At 36.7% G+C, this 26,065-nt stretch overlaps 1 protein-coding gene across 3 annotated transcripts in view; it reads right to left on the minus strand.

Annotated features, from left to right (window-relative positions):
• Nep3 (M13 family metallopeptidase neprilysin 3) overlaps positions 1–26,065 on the minus strand; it is a 502,574-nt gene that overhangs the window by 165,330 nt on the left and 311,179 nt on the right. For all 3 annotated transcript variants that reach the window (XM_090407352.1, XM_090407368.1, XM_090407360.1), the window contains one exon: positions 14,557–14,634. In XM_090407352.1, coding sequence (XP_090263478.1) covers positions 14,557–14,634 — 78 coding nt within the window. The remainder of the gene's footprint in view (positions 1–14,556; positions 14,635–26,065) is intronic.

Consider the following 26,065-nt stretch of genomic DNA (forward strand, 5'->3'; position numbering starts at 1 on the left):
CGTATCCACTCTCCAGCCAAAAGGCTGCGGGGGTTCAAATCCTGCATTGGGGCATGGATGTTTGTGATTGGCTGTGAAATTATTAGTAGCGGTAGATGGTGTTGGTGCAGTTACGGTTCGTTGTAGTTGGTGAATTGAATGGTGGCGACAGAGAGTTGTTTTAGAATAGGTGCCCTCCTTCGATGAGTCTTTGGACTCCTGGAGATGTCACATAATAATAATAATAAAGTCTGGTCTCCTGGATTTCTTGGGGGATGTGGAAGTGGTGGAGGAGCTTCAGAGGCGAGTGATCAAGATGGTGAGTGGTCTGTGGAATATTCCTATGAAGATAGATTGAGAGTGTGTGGATTGCAGAAGTTCATTGATAGGAGAAAAAGAGGGGATATGATTGAAACATTTAAGTTAGTAAATGTAAGTAAATGTGAAGTTATGCATTTTGGGATAAAAGGGTTTTATAGGATCGATGTAGGGGAAATTTTTAGCACTTGGCTGGAACGGGCCAGAACAAGAGGGTCATCCCTGGAAGTTGAATAAAGATGCGGTTCGTAGAAGTGTGAGGATTAGATTTTTTTTGCTTGGAGAGCTGTGAATGAGTGGAATGGATTGTCAAAGTCGGTTGTGAGTGCTTTGTCTGTTAATGGGTCCAAGGAGAGGCATGATAGATTGTGTGGATAGTTTGGGTCTCCTGTGATGAATCTTCGGACTCCATGGAAGCACTTGTACAAAAATAATAATAATAATTCTGGAATGCTGGCTGTGCAGAGATATTGAGGGAATGTGGTCTGGAGAATTTGGTGGACAGGAGGGACAGAACTGATATGAGAGACACCATCAAGTTAGTGAAAGGATTTTACCAGATTGTAGAAGAAAGAGAAGTTTATAAAAAGAGTGGAGGAGAGAATGGGAGAATGAGAGACTGTACAAATAAACTGTATAAGTGGTGGTTAAGAAGGGTATGAGAAGTAGATTTTTTATATAGAGAGTGGTGGGTAAATGGAATAGCAGAATGCTGGGAAAATAAATCAGTTCAAGGTTCATTACAATAGGTATGTTACTAATTAAGTGGGCCTCTCATGATAAATCTGCTTAACTGATGGAGGATGGTGTAATTATTATTATAGACCTCCACAGAGTCAAAGGCTCATCAAGGGAGGCCATACATCACCCATGCCACCCATCATGCCTTCTCTTAAACCCATTCACAGCAAATGTGCTTACAACTTAAGCAGGCAAATTGTTTTGCTCACTTATCCCTTTCTTAACTACACACAAGCTTAACTTCCATAAATGCTCCCTTGTCTTCTCCTCACCTTCCATGTAATAAAAGGTTTTATAAACTGATATCCTATAAGATTATTTCAGAAGTTTATAAACCTCTTCCTTCTATCTACCAGTGTCTGCAGCTTTTCCACAGCTTCTTCATCCCTTTGGAATCCAGGAGACCAAATTTGCAAATAGTAGTCCAATAGCAGTGTATCAAGACCTTGTAAAGAGGCAAAATGACTTTCATATCCAATATTCTTCTCAACATCGTAATTATTCTCCAAGGTGTATTTGCAATTTTTGTTATGTGATTTTTGAAGTTCAACTTTCTATCAACCATAACTCTAAGATCTCTAATCTCATTCACTTACTCCAAGCATAATCCCATCAATAAAATATACTGTTGGATATCAAATCATGTGCCAAAGTATATGCTTTATATTTACTCACATTGAATTGACAACCATTATCCTTTGCCCACACTTCCAGCCTATTCAAATCACATGTAAATGCCATATATCAGTAACATTGCTGATTGCCTGCTTATTGCATCATCAGCAAACAACTGAAGATCTCCTGTCAGCCCTTTTCCAATATCATTAATTTATGGATTAAACAACAATGGTCCAAAGACTGATCCCTGGGTCACACCAATGGTCACCATAAATCTGGCAGATTCATTCCCCCATATACTACTTTCTGTCCATATACCTGTCCAAAAGCCACCCACTTATCCAAGATAATACTTTATATTCCAATCCTATATTCTCTAGTTTATGTAACAGCCTTTCATGTGGTATCCTTCTATGAAATGCCTTAGCAAAGTCCAACAGTATCATAGTTTATCCACTTCCTTTATCTAACATATGGTATCCTTCTATGAAATGCCTTAGCAAAGTCCAACAGTATCATAGTTTATCCATTTCCTTTATCTAACATGTGGTATCCTTCTATGAAATGCCTTAGCAAAGTCCAACAGTATCATAGTTTATCCACTTCCTTTATCTAACTTAACCATAACATTATTATAAACCATCAGCAAAATTGCTCAGATATGACCCTTCCTTTAGTAAACTCATGCTGTTTGTTACAAAGTATGTCTGCCTTTTCTGTATACAAGTTCTTACCAACTTCTCTTCCAAAGTTATTTAAGTTAAGGAATATTACATCCCATATTGTTTCAAAGTCTTCCAAAGTCTTTACAATTGCTTCAGAGATGTGATACATCAGTATTTGCACCACCCTTGTGCAATGGAATTATCATATTTCTTTCCATTCTTGTGGAATCTTTCCTCAGCTAAGACTTGAATTATATAAACATGTCAAGTCTAGCCAATTTGAATGAACAATCCTTTAGCACACATGCTGATATTCCATCTGTCCCAATTGCTGAATTCTAATCCAGGTTATGCAACATGTACCTCTCATGTACCTCTATCTCTTCATTCAATGTGGTGGCAACATTATGCATATGTTACGTGCATCAGGTTGATAGTTCTCAATGAGGTGAGCACTCGTTATTTGAACCACCTCAACAGGTTCTAATAATAGGGTACAGTCTGCATTCAGTAAAGTTATTCTTCCTTAATAACATACTTATGAAATAATAATAATAATAATAACAATAACAGTATCCTGTACACTTGAGGATACACATTAGGACATTCTAGTCTGAATATTTACTTGAAAGACATTTTTTAAAAATTAATTATTTAGAATCTGTATAATACTTATATTTATTTTCACTAAAAACCAGAGTGAATAATTTTAATAGTCCATACTTATTTGACATTAAGTCCTCAGTAGAATTATGTTTGCAACTCACTGCAAAATTTAGTATAAAAAATGTTAATATCAAGTTTGTTATGCTGTGCATTATTATCACATAATACAAACATTATTATTATTATTACCAACCTAAGACCTCATTGAGTCAAAGACTCGACGACACACAGCTCATCATACCGTGTTTTAAACACATTCAAACTCTTTGCAGACACCACATTTTCAGGCAAGGCATTCCAATCATTCACAACTCTGCACGAAAGAAACCTGCCTCTCACTCCCCTACTCACACCCTCTTTATACAGTTTCCAGGGATGACCTCTGGTTCTCCCCTGATCTCCCACTATTCTCTGTAAAACTTCTCCAGCATTGATCCTATAACAACCCCTTACCAACTTGTAGGTATCTATCATATCTCCTCTCTTCCTCCTGTCCACCAGACTCTACAAATTACATCTTCTCAATCTTTCCTCATACTCGACATTCCAGAGGTCAGAAACTACCTTAGTCAGTCTCCTTTGGGCCCTTTCCAACATCTCTTCATCCTTCTGAAAACCCGGTGACCAAATCTGGGCACAATAGTCCATGTGTGGCCTAATCAAAGCCTTATACAATGGAACAAGAATCTCCCTACTTCTACACGTCAGTGTCCTCCTCATCATTCCCAGAAGTCTTTGTGTTGTCTTCACAATTTTGGCGATGTGTCCCCTAAATTTTAGATCCTTATCCACTATCACTCCCAGATCTCTTATTTCCTCTACTTCCAACAATATATTCTCACCAAGCATAAATTCTGCATCCCATCTTTGTTTTCCAAATTTTAAAACCTTACATTTTGCAACATTGAACTCACATCCCCATTTGCTTGCCCAATCACTCAATTTATTCAAGTCTTCTTGCAAGGCCACAACATCTTCGCTGCTCTTTATGGTTCGTCCCAACTTTGCATCATCTGCAAACAACTGAATATCTCCATCCAAATCTTCGCCAATATCATTAATATACAAGTTAAATAGTAATGGCCCTAAAACAGATCCCTGAGGCACTCCACTAGTGACTTTCCTTTTCCTGGATATTGCACCCCCATACACAACTTGTTGATACCTATCAGATAGCCAGTCTCCAATTCAATGCACTAATTTAATATCCAACCCCATTTTCTCTAGTTTGACTATCAATGAGGTACTCTATCAAAAGCCTTTGCGAAATCTAAGTATATATCTGTATATCCTTTTCCTCTGTCCAAGGAAGCAGTTACTTTATTGTAATAAGTAAGCAGATTACTAAAACATGACCTCCCTTTAGCAAATCCATGCTGTCCATCAAAGATAATACATTGTTATCAACCCAACTCTGGATCCTAGTTCTCACAAGCTTCTCCAACAATTTAACCATAACACCTGACACACACAGATAGGCCTATAGTTTGATGCTTGAGTTCGATCACCTCCATTATGAAGTGGCACAATCTTGCCCTCCTTCCACTCCTTAGGAACTTGACCAAGTGCAAGACTCATATTAAAAAAATATGTCAAGGCAGGTGTCAACTCCCTGGCACATTCTTTCAGAATACGTGGTGATATATTATCAAGCCACAGCCTTATTAACATCTAGTTTACTCAACTCCCCCATACACCTCTTGCTCACCTACAGTCAGTCCCTCCTCCCATCATCAACTGCTCTCAATCCCTCCATGAAGTAACATTCACAAGATTGAAAGATCTTTATGAACTGCTCATTAAGTATCTCCACCACATATTCTGCAACAGCTGTCTTTATACCATTTTCTCCCATCAATGTCATCCATCCATAATCATTCTTTCTTTTGCTGGCTACATATCGAAAGAACTCCCTAGGATTCTTTTTGGCTTCATTAGCTAACTGCTGTTCATACCTCTCTTTAGCTACCCTCACCAACCAAGTCACCCTCCTTGCTTGGTCTTTGTAGACCTCATGGAATTGGTTATTTCCACTTCTTTTATGCTGCCTCCACAATGCCCTTTTTCTCTGTATCGCTTGCTTAATCTCTTTATTCATCCATCTCACACCCACCTTATTTAACCTTCCCACCCTTGGAATACATTTAGACATTGCACCTACTAAACAGTTTTTGAAAATTCCCAAAGCTGCATTGATCTCTTTTCCAGCGAACTCCTCCTTCCATGCTACACCCGCAAGCTGTCTCCTGAGCTCTTCATAATCACCTTCCCCCCCACTTGTAGTTCCACATATACCCTTTTCTCCCAGAGGTCCTCACACTGCTGGCAACCACCCAGGTAATCACCTCATGGTCACCCTCTCCAATTGGTGGATGATTTGACACCTCATTTATAATTACATCCTCTGATGAGATGACCAAATCCAAGACCCTCAATCCTCGTGTGCCCTCTGTTACATACTGTCTGAGATAGTTACCCCTCAAAAACTCAAGAAACTCATTTTCTTTACTTCCAGTTGCTATTTCATCATTCCAGTCTATATTGTCATAATTAAAATCACCTATAATGATCACCCTTATCTCGTTTACTTGGCTAATTTGATTGTACATTTCATTATCACCACCATCCAGATTACCTGGTCTATAACAACATCATCATGCGCATCAAAGATTTAGGCCTAGCATGGCCTGTTCCGGCCTTAGAAGTCATCGTTGAATCATTTAAGAGGACGTCCTGGTTTTCTATTTCCTAATGGCTTGTACTTTAAGGCTTGTTTTGGTAATCTTTCTGTTTTCATTCTTTGAATCTGTTCCATCCATTTATGTTTATATTTTTTAATTTTTCTATTACTGGTTCTTGGTTTAATTCTTTCATAATTTCTTCATTTCTTTTGTGATCAAATAGGATATACTTTGCAGTTTTTCTCATAAACTTCATTTCTGCTGTTGTTAATCTTTGTTTGTCTTTTTGTTTTATTGTCCAGATTTCGCTTCCATACATTAAGACTGGTAGGGCTAATGTATTGTATACTTTTAGTCTGGTTTGTTTTTGAACTAGGTTTGGTTTAAATATAGAGTTAATTATACCTGTTATTTTTAAATATTTTGCAATTTTTACGTTTATATCTTATAATCTTACGTTAAGATATCTTTATATTTCACGTTTATAACAACATCCAACCAAGTATTTGATTCCATTCACTTCTATCTCACACCATACTGCCTCTAAACCACTGGCACTATTTCCCTCTTGCATCTCTACTTTATATGGACATAACTCTTTCTCTATCATCAATAGCACTCTCCCTCCCTTTTTACCCCTTCTGTCCTCACAAAACACATCATACCCTTCCATCTCTATTCCTGTCAGGATGTCATCCTGACAGGAATAGAGATGAAACAGTAAGAAGGAAAAACAGCAATTATGTTAACAACAGCTTGTTATTGTAATGGATAAACATTTCTAAATGCACTATACTATTCTAATTAAACATAACTGAAAACTAATAAATGCAATCTAGTAAAACAAATTATAAACATACATATAAACCCTATCTAGATATAGAATTAAGTTCTAATGACAAAGGTAACAGTAGCTACTGTTTATTGATAAAAAATTATAAATGATGATGACTTCTCCTAGCCTATATGATATATGAAAGATTATTATTATTATTATTCAGGCCTCCATGGAGTCAAGAGACTCATTGTGGTAGGTCCTTCCTAGGAAACACAAAGTCTATCATACCACTCCTTGAACTCATTGACTGTTCTTGCTCTCATCACTCTATCAGGCAATGCATTTCATGGTTAAACCCCACTCCATGCAAAGAAACCATTCCCCACAGCTTCCTTTTTGCAAATTCCAGGGATGCCCACCCCATTGTCATCGCTCCTTCTCGCTGTTCTACCAAGCAAAAGAACAACCCATGAGGCACATACCCTTACAGACATGTATAATATATTCATTGTGGGATGGGCCATTACCCAGAATGGTTTCAACCTCTATTGAGGTCTCATCAGTAGAAGCCAGACCCAGAAGAGATACCAAGGTTGAAGTAATGCAGAAGTCATATATTTCCTATATACAAGTAGTGAAAAGGTGTTTGTCTTGCATTATGGGATACTAAGGCAGTTGATGTGAAGTCATTAGTCTTTATATACAAGTGGTCTAGTCATGAAGTTACTTGTGCATAAACTTTATTTGCTTACACTTGGATAAAGAATGAAACCAAGAATATAATTTCTTGGGATCTTTAATTTATAGTATAACCAAGCGAAAAAACTTTCAACAATAAATTTTGAAGATGTGCAAAAGCACAGAACAATATAAAAACAGAAATATAGGGGTCTCATGACAGTCCCAAGCCTGGATAAAGGAAGAGGGTCATTCAGATGACTGTCGATGCTCTGACCGTAAAGAAAAAACACGATTGTTATCTGATGCCTATATGATCAACAGCCAAAACATGCCAGCTCGGACGTCACCCAGATCAACAAGGTCCGTGATCGAACAGTCTTACTCTCATCACTCTATCAGGCAATGCATTCCACAGTTCAACCCCACCCCATGCAAAGAAACCACTCCTCATCCTCTTGCTAGCAGCCTCCTTTTGTACTTTCCAGGGATGGCCCCTTGTCATCGCTCCTTCCTGCTGTTCCACCAAGTGAAAGAACTCCCCAGTGTAATTTGTTCCACCAAGTGAAAGAACTCACTCTGAATAATTTTAATAGTCCATAAAGAAAAATAGACCGTAAAGTAAAAACACGATTGTTATCTGATCAACAGCCAAAACATGCCGGCTCAGACGTCACGCAGATCAACAAGGTCCACGATCGACCATTCTTACTCTCACCACTCTATCAACCAATGCATTCCACAGTTCAACCACTCCCCCCATGCAAAGAAACCACTCCTCACCCTCTTGCTCGCAGCCTCCTTTTGTACTTTCCAGGGATGGCCCCTTGTCATCGCTCCTTCCTGCTGTTCCACCAAGTGAAAGAACTCCCCCAGTGTCCACCCTAAATAATTTTAATACTCCATACTTATTTGACATTAAGTCCTCAGTAGAAGTCCTTAAGGTCCTTACACAATCCATTAATAAAGAATGAAAATCTTTAATTTATGATAAAACCAAGTCTATAAAGAATATTTTTTGGTGTAATTTAAATGTTACCTAATTTAATGCATGAATATACAAACTCCATTCTCCTCATGAAGTTCATTAAAAGAGTGAAATTCTCATTTCAGTAGGCTGAAACAGACTTCACATGATCAACATATAAAATAATACATAATGTACTGGATTAATTTTAGCATTTGTAAAATATGAAATAATATCTCATATTATATGCCCACACTTCTTGCAGTTAATAACACTTCTAATTAAATCAGCACAAACCTAAAAATATGATTTTTTTTTATTCTGTTATCTTTTGCATCTAGTTATCACTCTTATTTGTTTTTAACTGAAGTGAAGTGATAATCAAATTTTATCTCTATATTCTGAACTTTTCTTAAATAAGACTACCATATATTATCGCGTATAATGCGAAAAATTTATGGTAAAAAATACTACTTAAAGTTAGGGATTCGCATTATATGCGGATATTAAAAATATAACATCTTATTAGACTTGCACACAAATATATACTACCTAATGCCCATGCAACCAAATCTACTTGACCCACTCGCATTCAGCGACCAAGCACGTATTGTATCTGCACATAAAGCTACTTACATTACTGGCATTATGCGCAGATACGATGCGCTCTCTGTCGCCGAATGATAGAGCACAGTGAGATAGATAGAGCACAGTTAGGTATATCGGTTTAACCACAGTTCATTTTAAATATTATTCGTTAAACAAACCTAGCCTGAAAATGAGCCAACAGAAACGTTCATCTTTTGAAACAGGATTTAAATTGCGTGTCGTGCAGTTTGCGGGAAAGAACATAATAACAGTGTTGCTATGAGAGAATTTGGTGTAGCAGAGAGTAATATTCGACTTTGACATAAGCAAAAAGACAGTCTTGAAAAAATCCCCAAAATGAAACGTGCCCGTCATGGAGATGTAGAATCCTTTCCAGAACTCGAAGAAGAGCTAAATGAATGGATTTTGATGCAATGACAAGATGGCATTATAGTAACAAGAAATGCAATTCGTTTTCGAGCTCTACAACTCAAGAATGGTAAATTCAAGGACACACCAGGTATTTCATCTTTTCTTGCTTCGCCTGGGTGGTGCAACAGATTTATGGAATGCAAAGCATTAACATTACAACACCCAGCAAAAATTGCACAGAAGTTATCAAAGCAGCTTGAAGAAAAAGTGCAGTCCTTCCATAAATTTATCATAAAATTACGGAAGTGTCACAGATATGAACTTTCCCAAATTGGCAATATGGATGAGATGCCCATGTACTTTGATATGCCTGGGAATTGAACAGTAAACTCAGTTGGTGAAAAGGATGTCTTCATAAAAACAATGGGACATGAAAAAACGCATTTTACCATTGTTCTAGCATGCATGGCAGACAGAACCAAATTAAAGCCAACAGTGATATTTAAAAGGAAGAAAATTCCGAAGCATATGAAATTTCCACCAGGTGTAATTGTTCGCACCAATCAGAAAGGTTGGATGGATGAAGAAGGTGTACAATTGTGGCTGGATCAAGTATGGAACATATGTCCAGGTAGCTTGTTACGTCAACAAAGCATGCTAGTCTGGGATATGTTCCAGGCGCATTTAACAGAGGCAAGCAAAGAGAAAGCACATGAGCTACGTACAGACCTAGCAGTCATACCAGGTGGTCTAACTTCCGTTTTGCAGCCGCTTGATGTCAGCTTGAATAAGCCATTTAAAGATCACTTACGTGAAAAATGAAGAGAATGGATGTCATCTGGTTTGGTGAAGATGACAAAGGGTGAGAATTTTCAGTAGCCTGAGATCACCCTAGTCACCAGCTGGGTTAAAGAATCATGGGATTCGATACCATCTGAAATGATTCAACGCTCATTTCTTAAATGTAGAATAAGTAATTCAATGGATGGATCCGAAGATCATGTCATATACGAAAGCGAGGATGACGCACAACAAATTGGAGAGCATGAAGACGATGACGACAACTGCTACACTGATGACGCAATCCCTACAGATGAATTTATAAATGAAATGTTTAACGACTCAAAAGATGAAGAAGAATTTAAAGGATTTTGACATTTTGTTTTAAAATAAATATTTCTTTCGTTAATTCGTATTGTATTATTTATAATGTTATGGAACAAGATTAACAGATCGCATTATACATGGACATGGCATTTTAGGGCTAGTTTTCAAACAAAATTTCTAGTTCGCATTATACGTGGATTGCATTATACGCGATAATATACGGTACTTCAAAATGCAGTCTGTCAGGCCAATACTGAGAAAGAAGCTTTTGCTGTTGATCACAGAGCGAACTGCCAGTACTGAAATGTAAATTATCCCTCTCTCTCTCTCTTAGTACCTATGGATTTAGCACTATCCAACTGTTATGTTGGATAGTGGAGACCTTGCTACTAACTGAATTCCTATGTAACTTTTCATACTTGTAATGTCCCAATATTTCATGAACTAGTCTAGGATATTATATAATATTCTATTACACTAGTTTTCAAATTTAAACAAAAATACACACAGGATTAAAGATAAGCTCTCAAAATGGCACATCTAAAACTGTATTGTACATATAAACAGTAAACTAAATACTTTTCATTGAATGTATGGATACTTGTGCACTACAGTTGAGCTAATGTGAAAGAGATAGTAGACAAAAAGCCTCGCCTCCTCTTCCAAATTTGACCACTTTGAGTAATTTAAATATTATTTATTATTATTATTGTTCATGACATCTCCAAGGAGTCCGAAGACTCAACGCAGGAGGACACCTATTATACAACTCTCCGTCTCCACCACTACACACACACACACACACCGATCCTCTGCTACTAATCATCTACATCAGCGCCATCTACTGCCCACCACCACCACAGCTAGTATTTTTTGTCTGTAAATTGCATGTTCTGAAGGGCTGATTTGTCTGTATGTAGGATGAAAAACCCGAGTTTATGGAAGAAAAAACCCTGCTACCTCCAATATACCAACCAAATATAGCATTCTCCTTCATTATTGCTTTCTAATGTACAGTATTTTAAAACAAATACAATGCTCCCCACTCTGCATAGATTTTGTTACAATTAATTGATAATTAATTACAATTAATTGGCCTGGTTGGTCGAGTGGTTAGTATATCTGCTCTCCAGCCAAAAGGCTGCAGGTTCGAATCCCGCCATGGGCAATTCAATAAAAAATTCATTTTTCAATAAGAATCCGCAAAAAAAAAAAAACACGGGTTGTTGATAGATTTCAAATGCATTAATTAAAATTGTGTTCAAAATATATTCCCGAATAGCAAAAAGTAACCGTAATCCAAGTTATGGTCTTTCTGACTGTAAAAGGCCGGTTAAAATGGACTAACGAAGAAAAAAAATTTAAAAGAATTCAAAACGAAATAAAAAAAGTTACATCCGAATAAACTTTTTTTATCAACAAAAAAAATTTATGTTGCACGAAATAAAAACACTTAAAAAAGTTGGTAAAAACATGGTTTAAATGAACTAACGAGCAAAAAACGAAATAAAAACAAAATTTCCCAATCTGTATTCATTAAACAAAAAAAAAAATAACAAAAACCTGTGCAGAATTGAATAAAAAGGGTGAAGCAGAATTTCTTTCTTGTTCACAAAATTAGTTATTTCAGATCTTATACAACAATTTCAGAAGCGATTTACTGATTCGGGAGGCAATGTTAGGGAAATAAGATTGTTTCAAAATCCATTTGACTGTGTTGTTATTGATGTCCCAAGTCAACTTCAAATGGAAATTATTGAACTTCAGGCAAATGAACATATTAAAGATAAATACAAGGAAGGAAACTTGATCGATTTTTACAGATTTTTGAACTCTGGGCAGTTCCCAAATTTGAAAAAATTTGCTTGTAAATTTATCTATTTTTGGGACAACGTATCTTTGTGAATAAACTTTTTCTCGAATGAAATATATCAAGTCAAAATACAGGGCAAATTTATCTGATGAACATTTGAAATCGCTACTTGTAATTAGCACTTCAAATGAGTTTAATAAGATATTAAAAACACAAACACAGTTACATCATTCACATTAATGGTTTTATTATAATTTGTGATAAAAATATGAGAATTTGCTGATCATTATTAGTAATCTACTTACTTATTACAATAAAGTGACTGCTTCCTTGGACAGAGGAGAAGGATACACAGTAATATACTTGGATTTCGCAAAAGCTTTTGATAGAGTACCTCATGATAAGTTGACAGTCAAACTAGAGCAGATGGGGTTGGATATTAGATTAGTGCATTGGATTGGAGACTGGCTATCTGATAGGTATCAACAAGTTGTGTATGGGGTGCAATATCCAGGAAAAGGAAAGTCACTAGTGGAGTGCCTCAGGGATCTGTTTTAGGGCCATTACTATTTAACTTGTATATTAATGATATTGGCGAAGATTTGGATGGAGATATTCAGTTGTTTGCAGATGATGCAAAGTTGGGACGAACCATAAAGAGCAGCGAAGATGTTGTGGCCTTGCAAGAAGACTTGAATAAATTGAGTGATTGGGCAAGCAAATGGGGATGTGAGTTCAATGTTGCAAAATGTAAGGTTTTAAAATTTGGAAAACAAAGATGGGATGCAGAATTTATGCTTGGTGAGAATATATTGTTGGAAGTAGAGGAAATAAGAGATCTGGGAGTGATAGTGGATAAGGATCTAAAATTTAGGGGACACATCGCCAAAATTGTGAAGACAACACAAAGACTTCTGGGAATGATGAGGAGGACACTGACGTGTAGAAGTAGGGAGATTCTTGTTCCATTGTATAAGGCTTTGATTAGGCCACACATGGACTATTGTGCCCAGATTTGGTCACCTGGTTTTCAGAAGGATGAAGAGATGTTGGAAAGGGTCCAAAGACGGCTGACTAAGGTAGTTTCTGACCTCTGGAATGTCTATGAGGAAAGATTGAAAAGATGTAATTTGCATAGTCTAGTGGAGAGAAGGAAGAGGGGAGATATGATAGAGACCTACAAGTTGGTAAGGGGTTGTTATAGGATCAATGGTGGAGAAGTTCTACAGAGAATAGTGGGAGATCAGGGGAGAACCAGAGGTCATCCCTGGAAACTGTATAAAGAGGGTGTGAGTAGGGGAGTGAGAGGCAGGTTTTTTTCGTGCAGAGTTGTGAATGATTGGAATGCCTTTCCTGAGAGTGTGGTGTCTGCAAGGAGTTTGAATGTGTTTAAGACCCGGTATGATGAGATGTGTGTGAGATAAAAGGACCTTCTAGATGAGTCTTTGACTCCATGAGGTCTTGTTTAATAATAATAATAATAATAATAATTAATATACGGTAATTTAATCTCACATACTCTGTAATCAGTTTTTATCTGCTTTCAATAAAACTCATATATCTAGTTCTAGAGTTTTTTTTTGCTACAGCCCACTGAACAGTGCTGAAGTACCCTATGTGGCCCTCACAGCGAGAAGTTTGGAGACCACTGGTGTAGATCATGAAGGTAGTTGCAGTTGAAGATGGAGAGTTTTAGAGTGGGTACCCTTCCTCAATGAGTCCAAAGACTCCCTGGAGGTGTTATGTAATAATAATAATAATAATAAATTAAAGTATTCAAATTTATCCTACAATTAATTGCATTAGACCAATTAAGATGAACATTGATGTGCTATACATTCTTAAAACTTTCAAACATTGATAAAAATGCAATCATATGATCAAATGGATGAGAATTTTGTAGTTTGGGTAATAAGCCATGATAGCACACCCAACCAAAATGGGCATGCGATGGCACTGGTCTGTATGGATATGTGCAGTGCATTATGGGATACTAAGACAATTAATGTGAAGTCGTTAGCCTCTATATATGAGTTGCCCTGTCATGAAGTTACTTCATGTGCAAACTTTGTTTGCTTACACTTAAATAGAGGATGAAACCAAGAATATAATTTCTTGGCATCTTTAATTTATGATAAAACCAACTGGAAAAACTTTCAACAAAAATGTGTGCAATTACCTACCAGACTAGTTTCATATTAATTTAATTATGTTCTACCTTTTCAGAATTGAGATGATACTTACTTTCAAATACTATCAAATAATGTCTAATACAATTGGATAGGAATCCAATCAAATCAATGCTTATGCAAATCTATGTGTAGAATTGCCATATTAACCACCTTACCGGCCATTAAAGATCAAATACGCATCCTCAAAAGCTTAGTATCCATCATCAATTTCAATGTAATATCAATGGTATTACAATTTTAATATGCACTTCGCATCCATAGTAATGTGGACATATACATACATCCTGGCCAGTAGCGTGGTTAACAAGGACAAAAAAAAAAAAAAAAAAAACCTATTGTAGTTGCATGCATATATCCACATATGTTTAATAATAAACAAAGTTTATGGCTTACCCCATCATACTTCTTGTCCAGCTTTTCAGGATTCATAATGAAATCGGGGAAGCCTATCATATCAGTAATAGCATCTGCCTAAAAAATAAAAATATATATATTTTATACATTCTTTGTCAAAAAAGTAGCACATCATAATGACCATTTATAGGTGCCGTTTTGGTGAATCTTATAATTTTAAATTATAATTTAATAGTTATTTTTATAATAATGTTTTCTTATAATTGGATAGCATATTGCTAGATTAATCTAGAAAAAAATTAATTAATAAAAAGTTGATTTAATTGTTCTTTAGAAAGTTGATAAAAATCAAATCAAACAATGATTTGACTTCATTCTCTCAGGAAAATCATTTATATATCACTGTTCCATAAATATCATTAACTGCAATTTGAAAAACTTCAGAAATATTGTAAACTGATTCAGTCAGTAATCTTTCTGCAATAAATACATAGACTGTACATTTTATCATATTTCAAGTATATGACTTGAATGTGCATCTACATATATACACAGCAATTCCTCAATTAATTTGGTAATGTGTTCTTTAAAACAGGCACATTACTCGAAAACACACTAATCGAATATAATAACCTATGGGAAAATGTATAATTCGTTCCTCAGATTTCTTTTTTGTCCCTTAATTTTATAAAGCTTTATAAAGATGTATAACTGAGAGGAGACCTCCACATAGCCTTTAAAGGAATGCGGAGAACCGACCAGGGCTTCTGACCTAATGTCCAATCTTCACCTTCTCGTTCGTTCAGTATCCAGGCAATTTGGAATTTAGCTGACCAAATTGTATTCTTATTGGCTTAAATCAATATAGAAAATGATGGTACAACATGACAAAATTTCATGCCGGCTGGAGCGTCGCCGGGTTAAACAAAGCCCCCGTTGTTTTCGCCAGGGAACCAGGGCGAACAGTGAAAAGTCAGCTACTGGAACAAATCTGAAAGCACACCCAACTCAACATCACCAGAGTTAAAGATCGGTATTATCAACATAAGAAGCCTGAATGGCAAAGAAATGGAGCTAGCTGAGGAATTAGATAAGTACCAGATTGACATATTAGGGGTGACTGAAACAAAAAAGACAAAAACTGGTGAGATCTTTCTGAGCAATAAATACAAATTGTTATATTCAGGAAATGACAATCAAGGAAAAGAACAAGTAGCCATAGTATTCAACACAAAATACGAGGCTAATCTTCTTGAATGGCAGGCAGTCTCAAGTAGAGTGATGTGGGCAAATATGAGAATTGGGAATTGGACAATGAGACTTATTTGTGCCTATAGTCCCACAGAAGGTTCTACTAAGGTAGAAGTGGAGGAATTTTTTGATGCTTTAGAAAAAGCAACAGACACAATGAAAAAGGAAAAGTTGGTCCTTGTTGGGGATCTAAATAGCAGAGTAGGAAATGATTGTCAGACATACAAAAATATTTTGGGAAAATTTGCAGAAAAGAGCAAAGCTAATAATAATAATGGGAAATACCTGTTGGATTTCTGCTCACGACATGGACTGGTTATTACTAACACCATGTTCCAACATAAAAATGTGCACAAATTCACATAGAGAGAAGAGGCAAGGAATAAGAAAAGTCTCATTGACTATGTTATTGTTGATGTCGCACTAATCGAAAATGCGCTAAACGGGGGGCGCATTAATTGAGGGATTGCTGTAAACCCCATAATACATGGAGTAATATATATTTACGTACATATTATTACCTGCAAACCTGTAATTTAGCTTCATATGAACATAATTAATATTATGATAGAGCAGTTAATCCTTACACAATCTGTTATGGCTGCTAACTGCTTGTATTTTTTAGTAGGAAATGAAAAATCCCAGTTTCTGTGTGAAAAAACTCTGTCACCTTATGTGGTAGTGATGGCAAAGTTTTCATTACACAAAAGAAACCAGATAGCTCTCCTGCAGCTAAAAAACTCCTGATAATGGTTCTTCACATACTTGGCAAAATTCAAACTTTTATCTCTTCAACAACAGAGCATTGAGAACTGACTAACTTCCTGAGGCACTTGTATGTTTTTTTTTTTTTTAATTTTCATTTAGAAAAAAAAAAAAGATAGCATGAAAGTAGTAGTAGTAGTGGAAGATGATGAGAATGGTGAGACAGCAGTAATGAAAGAAATATCCATGTACATGTTCTTTCACAACAGCATGAGCTTGATTGACTAGACAAACACCTATCAAGTGGTGGGACAAAGAAGAGAAAGAAAGGTATGAGGAAAAGGAAGTCAGTATGAAGGAACAAAAAAGGAAGAGTAAGGAGTTAAGAGTTAATCTGATTTAATGATGAGGAGTGTGCATTTGATTTCATGTGGAGAAGTAATGATAAATGATGTTTTTTCCAGGTTTCAGTCTTCTAAGGCACTTCTTACTATATTAATTCACCTAGATCGTGGTCTGATTCTGGGTCTTGTCCTGCCAAAATAAAAAAACTCACTTGTTTTGCTAACTTTCCTCTCTCTTTCCATATAATTGACCACCTGAAATTACCTCTACTCACACATTCCTGAAAGTGCATTTTCTTTATCCTATATCATGAACGCTGCAGACAAAATAGCAAATGTTCTACAAAAACATAACTTAAAAGTTGCCTTTAAACCTCTACAAAAAATCTCCATGATGTTAAGAACCTAAACAACCACATCAACTTACGAAGAAATCATGAGTTTATAAATCAATTTCAATGCAGTGTTTGTTACATTGGACAGATGGGATGTTCTGGAGAAATCTGAAGTGTGATTGCATAAATCTTGCCAGGAAACAATAAGTAGGACAATTCCTCTGTAATTCTCACATTCGGTTTTATTTAATCCCTTTTTATAGATGCTCTGAATGAATGAATTATGCAGAGCATCTATTCATTTAAATTCATCTAGTATGTTTCATTTAGAAATTTTTTTTAAAGTAATTACTCCAGATATCTAGAATATCTTTATCTTCAGTTTTCCTGCCAGCTTTAGCATCTGATTCCTTTTACAGCGCTCTTCCTCCATTTCTAAGTTTATTCAATTGCTTCCAGAATATTTTTCCACCATCCAAATATTTATTTTCTATGGTCTTATCAAGTCTTTCCATGACTTCTGTTTAGCTAATTTTAAGCAGTGCTTCGCTTTCTTATATTTTTTCTCTATATTCTCACAGAGCACAAGATGTCTTGCCAGGAACTTTTGATGTACTTTCTTCTTTTCCTTGATTGCGTCTTAAACTTCCTGAGTCCATCATGGAGTTCTAATTTTTCTATCATTGTTGCTGTAATCAACCTTATTACATGTCTTTCTGGTATGTGATAAGGTTGACAAGGATAGAATGAAAAGATAGCAAAATTCAGTGGCAGATCCTGAATGTTTTCTTCAGGGTCTGCCAAAAGTCAGTTTATACATTAAATACTTCAAGGGTTGGTTGATTGATAGGAAGGTCAGTTATTTGAAGGTTAGATAATTGAGAGATCACTACAGTTTGAAAACAGAACAAACTACCTTTTCCCCATGTTGAATTCTTCATGACCTTTGCTTACTAGTTACATTTTTTTATGTGAATCTCGCCCACAAAAAATGAAAATCTATAGTACATTAGTACCATGGATAGGTTAAGGGGTTAATAATCTATAATCTCAGCACTAAGGACAAAACACAGACCTTTTTTAGCTAAGAACTTTTTTTTTAATTCACTTTGGGCCTCCAATAAGCAGAGTGCATGCCTTACAATAGGTGATGAAATTCATCTATCACATAAAATTATAGCATTATGTATATGCCAGATGTCAGTGGTATACCATAGCAGATTGTGCTAGTAAATAACATGAAAATGTGCTTGAAGTCTTTGAGAAAACTTTTTTTTTATTATTATTATTATTTTGAGTAAGGAAGGATGGGCAATAGGTTCAGAAACATTGTCTGGAAATAAAAATTTACATTTACATGCAAATAAATTAGTAGATTAGTATCTAAGTTTTACATACTAAGTCAGATATAGCATGAACAAGGGATTACTATCAAATTATATGTGAAAGACATTTTTCACAAAATAAAGAAGGATAAACTGAGAAGCTATCTATAGAAGCTGTATAAAGATGATATAAGTAGGTGAGGTGTATATTATGTGTTTTGCACAGAGAGTGGGTGGATGGAACCACCTAAGAGTGTGATGACCACAAAAACAGTGAATGAGTCTAAGGAGTCCTACAGTAAGTCTCTGATTCCATGTAGATCTGATGAAATAGCAAAAAAATGATTCCAAGACAACTGACACTGATACTGCTCAATAAATTGTAGTAATCATCCATGACGAATATGAATAAAATTCATCTAGAAGTAGTGTTATTAAATGGAATGCAAAGTGGAATCTATAAGCTAAAAAACAAAAAAAGACTGAAAAATATTGCTACAGAGAACATCGAGTCTTATAAATCATGTACATTATAATAAATATTCACAATTCATTATGAAAAGTGGGCATTCTTTTGCTGCAGTTAGCTTAAAATTATAAAATGAAAGCACACAAGAAAAACACAAATTATCATCACCCTGTCCAACAGTGGGTCTAGTGGCTTGCTATAGTCTCAAGCCATCTCTTGGTTGGTATTCCTAGTAGTCTTGTTCCTCTAGAGATGCATTAAAGAACCTTGAGATATTGTGGTCATTCCATCCTGTTTGTATGCTGTAACCATTTTTGTCTATATTGTTGAATATATTGTATTATAGGTATCATATTTAGTTTATTCGTTATTCATTGGTGTTTTTTCATCCAGTCCAGTAATGAATATTCTGCAGTTATTCTCATATATTTCATTTAAACTGATATAAACTTGGACTATCAAGATGAGCTATTGCTCATCTTGATAGTTCAAGCATCACTCCTATAGGCAAGTATTTGTCTAGCTAGCATCTTGTATGCTTTAATTCTGACATGCCTCTATACTTTGGTTGAATCAAAAACTGGATTAATTATTCCAAGTGGTGCTCTGCTCTAGTTATTATTATTATTACACCATCCATGTAATCGACAGACTCATCGTGGGAGGTTCATTCAACTGACAACACATTTATGATATAGAATCTTAACACTCCTTGCATTAACAGCACATTCTGGCAATGCATTCCATTCACTGACAATTCTCCATGTAAAAAATCTACTCCACACTTTTACATAACTTCCAGGAATGACCTCTGGTTCTTCCCTTCTCACCTTCTATTCTTTTTATAATTCTCTCTGGATTAATCTGATAAAATCCTCTCACTAACTTAAACATCTCTATCATATTACCTCTCTTCCTCCTATCCACCAAACTCTGCAATCCACATCTCTTCAACCTCTCTCCATAGCCAGCATTCCAAACTCCTGATAATATCTTAGTCACTCGTCTCTGGACCATCTCCAATGTCTCCACATCACATTGAAAACCAGGTGACCAGATCTGAGCATAATAGTCCAAGTATGGTCGGACCAGTGCCTTATACAGTGGCACAACCACTTCCTTATCCTTGCATGTTAGAGTACTTCTTATCATAGCAACACTACAATGTGCAACCTTTGCAACACTAGCAATATTCCCTCTAAATTTCAGTCTACTATCAACCATCACTCCCAAATCTCTACTTTTATCCACTCCCTGCAGTGTGGCACCATCGATATAGTACACGGCCTTATATTTCTGCACTCCAAAATGCAACACCTTGCACTTATTGATATTAAAACTACAACCCCACTCTTTTGTCCAAGTAAAAAAGTCTATTCAAATCTTCCTGAAGGGATTCAGCATCAGTAGTGCTACTTAATTCTTCCCAACTTTGCATCATCAGCAAATAACTGAAGATCCCCAGTCAGTCCACATGATATATCATTTACAAACAAGTTAAACAGCAGGGGCTCAATAACAGAACCCTCGGGCATGCCACTGGTTAGCCTTCTTTTTTGAGACATTGCTCCGTCCTGCTGGTATCGTTCAGGAGAGCCAATCTCTGATCCATCTAACCAATATACTGTCTATTCCCATCCTCTGCAGCTTGTACACCAACTTATCATGTCGCAATCTATCAAAGGCTTTTGCAAAGTCTAAAAATATCACTATACACGATTCTCCCTTATCTACATACTCATCACCTTATCATAAAATGCAAGTAAATTACTGAAACAGGATCTACCCTTTACAAATCCATGCTGACCTTCATAAAGATTACCATATTCTTCAACCCAATTCTGTATTCTATTCAATACCAATCTCTCCAATACCTTGACCACAATTGCAGTTATACAGACTGGCCTATAGTTGAAAACTTCTGCCTTAGAACCATGCTTGTGGAGTGGTACTATTTTGCCTTCTTTCCACTCCTTAGGAATCCTACCGTCTGCAAGACGTTCATTAAATAACCAGGTCAAGGGCATAACCAACTGTGGTGCACATTCCTTAAGCATATGTGGTTCATATGTCATATGTCATCAATTCCCACAGCATTATTCACATCTAACCCAACCAACACCTGATACACCTCTGTTTCTTTCACTTCCAATATTCCTAATACTTGCCTCTCTTCTATATATTTCACCAGATCATTTACTCCAGTATGATATATGCTGATAAAGTGTGCTTGTTCAATAATTCCACTATATCCTTTGCAGCTGTTAGTCTGCTGCCATGACTATCCAACAATGTTAGTCTCCCAAAATTATTCTTTCTCTTGCTTGCCATGTAGAGTAAACTTTCCCTTGGGTTAACCTTGGCCTGACCAGCTAATGTCCTCTCATACTGCACCTTTTCTTTCTTTACCATGCTCGTCACCTTTTTAGCCTGGACCTTAAACTCTTCATCGATCTGATCACTACCAACTGTTTTGTACCTCCTCCAAAACATTTTCTTTTCAAGCACAGCTTGCTTGATTTCACTGTTCATCCATTTCACTCCCACCCTATTTACTCGCTTAACCCTCGATATGCAGTCATACATTGCTTTTAGTCATACATTTGCAGTATCAAATGTATCTTATGAGTTTCCATGCATCTTCAACATCTTTTGCACTCAGCTCATCTACCCAACGTACTGATGCTAACTGACTACAGAGCTTCCTATAATCACCTGCTTTACACTTTCACACGTATCCATTTTTGGCAGTGACCTTTTATTGTTTTATCACTTCCCAAACAAGTACCTCACGATCACTCTCACCAATTGGAGGCAGTGCCAACACCTCATTAACAACTACATCTTCTGAAGTTATCACCAAATCCAAACCATAAAAGCCACGAGTTGCTTCAATCACGTGCTACTTAAGATACTTATCTCTCAGAATATAATAAATTTAGTTTAATCCTTTATCCCAGTGAGAGCAAACAAAGTTTGCGCCTGAAAATATCTTCAGGACGGAATATAGTGTTGTACTATCTTATCTGGGTAAGTAGTACAACACCAGGGCAACTCGTAGCAAAGGTGGAGCAAGTTACCAACACTCCTATCCCAGTATCTCCCATAATGCAAAACACACCTCCTTGTAGATAAGTATACTGTTATGCATTAAGGGATTGGCCACTACCCAGACTAGTTTCGATCTTTATTGAGATCTCTTCAGTGGGAGCCAGGCCCAGAGTTGGAGATACCAGGCAGAAGCAGTAGCAAGGTCATCTTTACCTATAGGAGTTGCCAAAAGAAAGGTTTGCCACCTTTTTTTTTATTAAATTACTCTGGATTTAGAGAAAGATGTTGAAAGTTTATTTTTCACTAGGTTAGACTATAATAAATTTAGTATAATCCTTTATCCCAGTGAGAGCAAACAAAGTTTGCACCTGAAAATATCTTCAGGACTGAATATAGTGTTGTACTATCTTACCTGAGTAAGTAGTACAACACCAGGGCAACTCGTAGCAAAGGTAGAGCAAGTTACCATCAATCCTATCCCAGTATCTCCCATAATGCAAAACACATCTCCTTGTAGATATATATACTGTTATGCATTAAGGGATTGGCCACTACCCAGACTAGTTTCGACCTTTATTCAGGTGTATTTAAGTAAAGACCTCTCCACAGTGGTCGAAAGACCTTCCAACTCAGTGTTGTTCCACTCAGTGACAGACTCACTCCGTCACTGAGAAGAACTTCTCAGTGTTGGCTCTACCCAGTGGCAGGCTCACCCCACCCCAGAGCCATAATCTCAGTGGTGGCCCTACTCAGAGACAGGCAAAAACCTATCCCCAAGCAGAGCCTTTCAAAGCCAGCCCCACCAGTTCCGACCCCTATCGAGGTCTCATCAGTGGGAGCCAGGCCCAGAGTTGGAGATACCAGGCAGAAGCAGTAGCAAGGTCATCTTTACCTACAGAAGTTGCCAAAAGGTTTGCCACCTTTTTTTTATTAAATTACCTGGATTTAGAGAAAGATGTTGAAAGTTTATTTTTCACTAGGTTAGACTATAATAAATTTAGTTTAATCCTTTATCCCAGTGAGAGCAAACAAAGTTTGCGCCTGAAAATATCTTCAGGACTAAATATGGTTCGTGTACTATCCCAGTGAGAGCAAGCAAAGTTTGTGCCTGAAAACTTTCAACATCTTTCTCTAAATCCAGAGTAATTTAATAAAAAAAAGGTGGCAAACCTTTGTTCACACTATATTCAGTCCTGAAGATATTTTCAGGTGCAAACTTTGTTTGCTCTCACTGGGATAAAGGATTAAACTAAATTTATTATAGTCTAACCTACTGAAAAATAAACTTTCAACATCTTTCTCTAAATCCAGAGTAATTTAATAAAAAAAAAAAGGTGGCAAACCTTTTGGCAACTCCTATAGGTAAAGATGACTTTGCTACTGCTTCTGCCTGGTATCTCCAACTCTGGGCCTGGCTCCCACTGAAGAGACCTCAATAAAGGTCAAAACTAGTCTGGGTAGTGGCGAATCCCTTAATGCATAACAGTATACATATCCACAAGGAGATGTGTTTTGCATTATGGGAGATACTGGGATAGGAGTGTTGGTATCTTGCTCCACCTTTGCTACGAGTTGCCCTGGTGTTGTACTACTTACCCAGGTAAGATAGAACAACACTATATTCAGTCCTGAAGATATTTTCAGGTGCAAACTTTGTTTGCTCTCACTGGGATAAAGGATTAAACTAAATTTATTATAGTCTAACCTAGTGAAAAATAAACTTTCAACATATTTCTCTAAATCCAGGTAATTTAATAAAAAAAAGGTGGCAAACTTTTTGGCAACTTCTATAGGTAAAGATGACCTTGCTTCTGCCTGGTATCTCCAACTCTGGGCCTGGCTCCCACTGATGAGACCTCGATAGGGGTCGGAACTGGTGGGGCTGGCTTTGAGAGGCTCTGCTTGGGGATAGGTTTTTGCCTGTCTCTGAGTAGGGCCACCACTGAGATTATGACTCTGGCTGGTGGTGGGGTGAGCCTGCCACTGGGTAGAGCCAACGCTGAGAAGTTCTTCTCGGTGACGGAGTGAGTCTGTCACTGAGTGGAACAATGCTGAGTTGGACGGTCTTTCGGCCACTATGGAGTGGTCTAGGGATTGTCCTAATTTTTAGAGAGGTCTTTTCTTAAATACACCTCAATAAAGGTCGAAACTAGTCTGGGTAGTGGCCAATCCCTTAATGCATAACAGTATACATATCCACAGGGAGATATGTTTTGCATTATGGGAGATACTGGGATAGGAGTGTTGGTAGCTTGCTCCATTTTTGCTACGAGTTGCCCTGATGTTGTACTACTTACCCAGGTAAGATAGTACAACACTATATTCAGTCCTGAAGATATTTTCAGGTGCAAACTTTGTTTGCTCTCACTGGGATAAAGGATTAAACTAAATTTATTATAGTCTAACCTAGTGAAAAATATACTTTCAACATCTTTCTCTAAATCCAGGTAATTTAATAAAAAAAAGGTGGCAAACCTTTTTGCAACTTCTATAGGTAAAGATGACCTTGCTTCTGCCTGGTATCTCCAACTCTGGGCCTGGCTCCCACTGATGAGACCTCGATAGGGGTCGGAACTGGTGGGGCTGGCTTTGAGAGGCTCTGCTTGGGGATAGGTTTTTGCCTGTCTCCAAGTAGGGCCATCACTGAGATTATGACTCTGGCTGGTGGTGGGGTGAGCCTGCCACTGGGTAGAGCCAACGCTGAGAAGTTCTTCTCGGTGACGGAGTGAGTCTGTCACTGAGTGGAACAACGCTGAGTTGGAAGGTCTTTCGGCCACTAGGGATCGTCCTAATTTTTAGAGAGGTCTTTACTTAAATACACCTGAATAAAGGTCGAAACTAGTCTGGGTAGTGGCCAATCCCTTAATGCATAACAGTATACATATCTACAAGGAGATGTATTTTGCATTATGGGAGATACAATGATAGGAGTGTTGGTAGCTTGCTCCACCTTTGCTATGAGTTGCCCTGGTGTTGTACTACTTACCCAGGTAAGATAGTACAACACTATATTCAGTCCTGAAGATATTTTCAGGTGCAAACTTTGTTTGCTCTCACTGGGATAAAGGATTAAACTAAATTTATTATAGTCTAACCTAGTGAAAAATAAACTTTCATTATCTCTCAGAAATTCCACAAACTTGCTCCTTCCAGTATATATTCCTGTAATTAAAGTCTCCCATCGGGATCACCTTCTTTTTACATGCCCAAGTAATTTGCCTAAACATTTAACAATCAGTATTCTCTGCATTCCTTGACTTATAACAGCATGTTATCAGATATACTAACCTGTTTATTTAAAGTTCGCACTACACAAATTCAAAATCTGTGCATGCACCATCAATTTCCACACTTTTCAGACACAATTCCTCTGCAATCATTAACAGCACTCACCCCCCTCTTCTTTTCGCATCTCTGTCCTTCCAGAAAATTATATATCCTTCTAATTCTATTCCCGACATCACATCCTCCTCAGACAACCAAGTTTCACTTATTTGAATTACTTTTGGGCATACTGTCTCAATCAATGCCACAAGCTGAGCTCTCTTGTTTCAAATACTCCTTACATTTGTGTATAAACAAAACAATCAGTGTGTGTTTGAGGCCATCCTACCAGCACCAACATTTATTTTATTATCTAAATATACTTTTGAATTTTATTATTACTATTTTTTTTTTCTGCTCTTTGTAAGTTAGACTAAAACCAAGGCAGTTAAAGCAGTTTACCTTTTAAAAAATCTATCCTCAATACATATTTTAATGCAAATTATTTTCTTTCTGTAAAATACAATAATTTTGGATTTTACAGTGGATATTTATATATTAAATTTTTCAGCAATAAGAATTAAATGGTGTACAGAATATTACAATTCATCTTCCTTATTGGCCAGGAATACCTGTTCATCAGCATTTATATAACAATGTGTCAGGATGGTGCTTACTGTTTAATGGGATAGTTCCATGAACTGTCAGTCTCCAATGTCTGACAGTGGCATTGATATATATATATTAAACTATAATATATTATTATTATTATTCTTATTATTGTTATTATGGGCAACTCCAAGG

This window comes from Typopeltis vanoorti, chromosome 2, assembly GCF_054136105.1.
Source record: "Typopeltis vanoorti isolate ZY-2024b chromosome 2, IOZ_Tvanoo_1.0, whole genome shotgun sequence".
Classification (NCBI taxonomy): domain Eukaryota; kingdom Metazoa; phylum Arthropoda; class Arachnida; order Uropygi; family Thelyphonidae; genus Typopeltis; species Typopeltis vanoorti.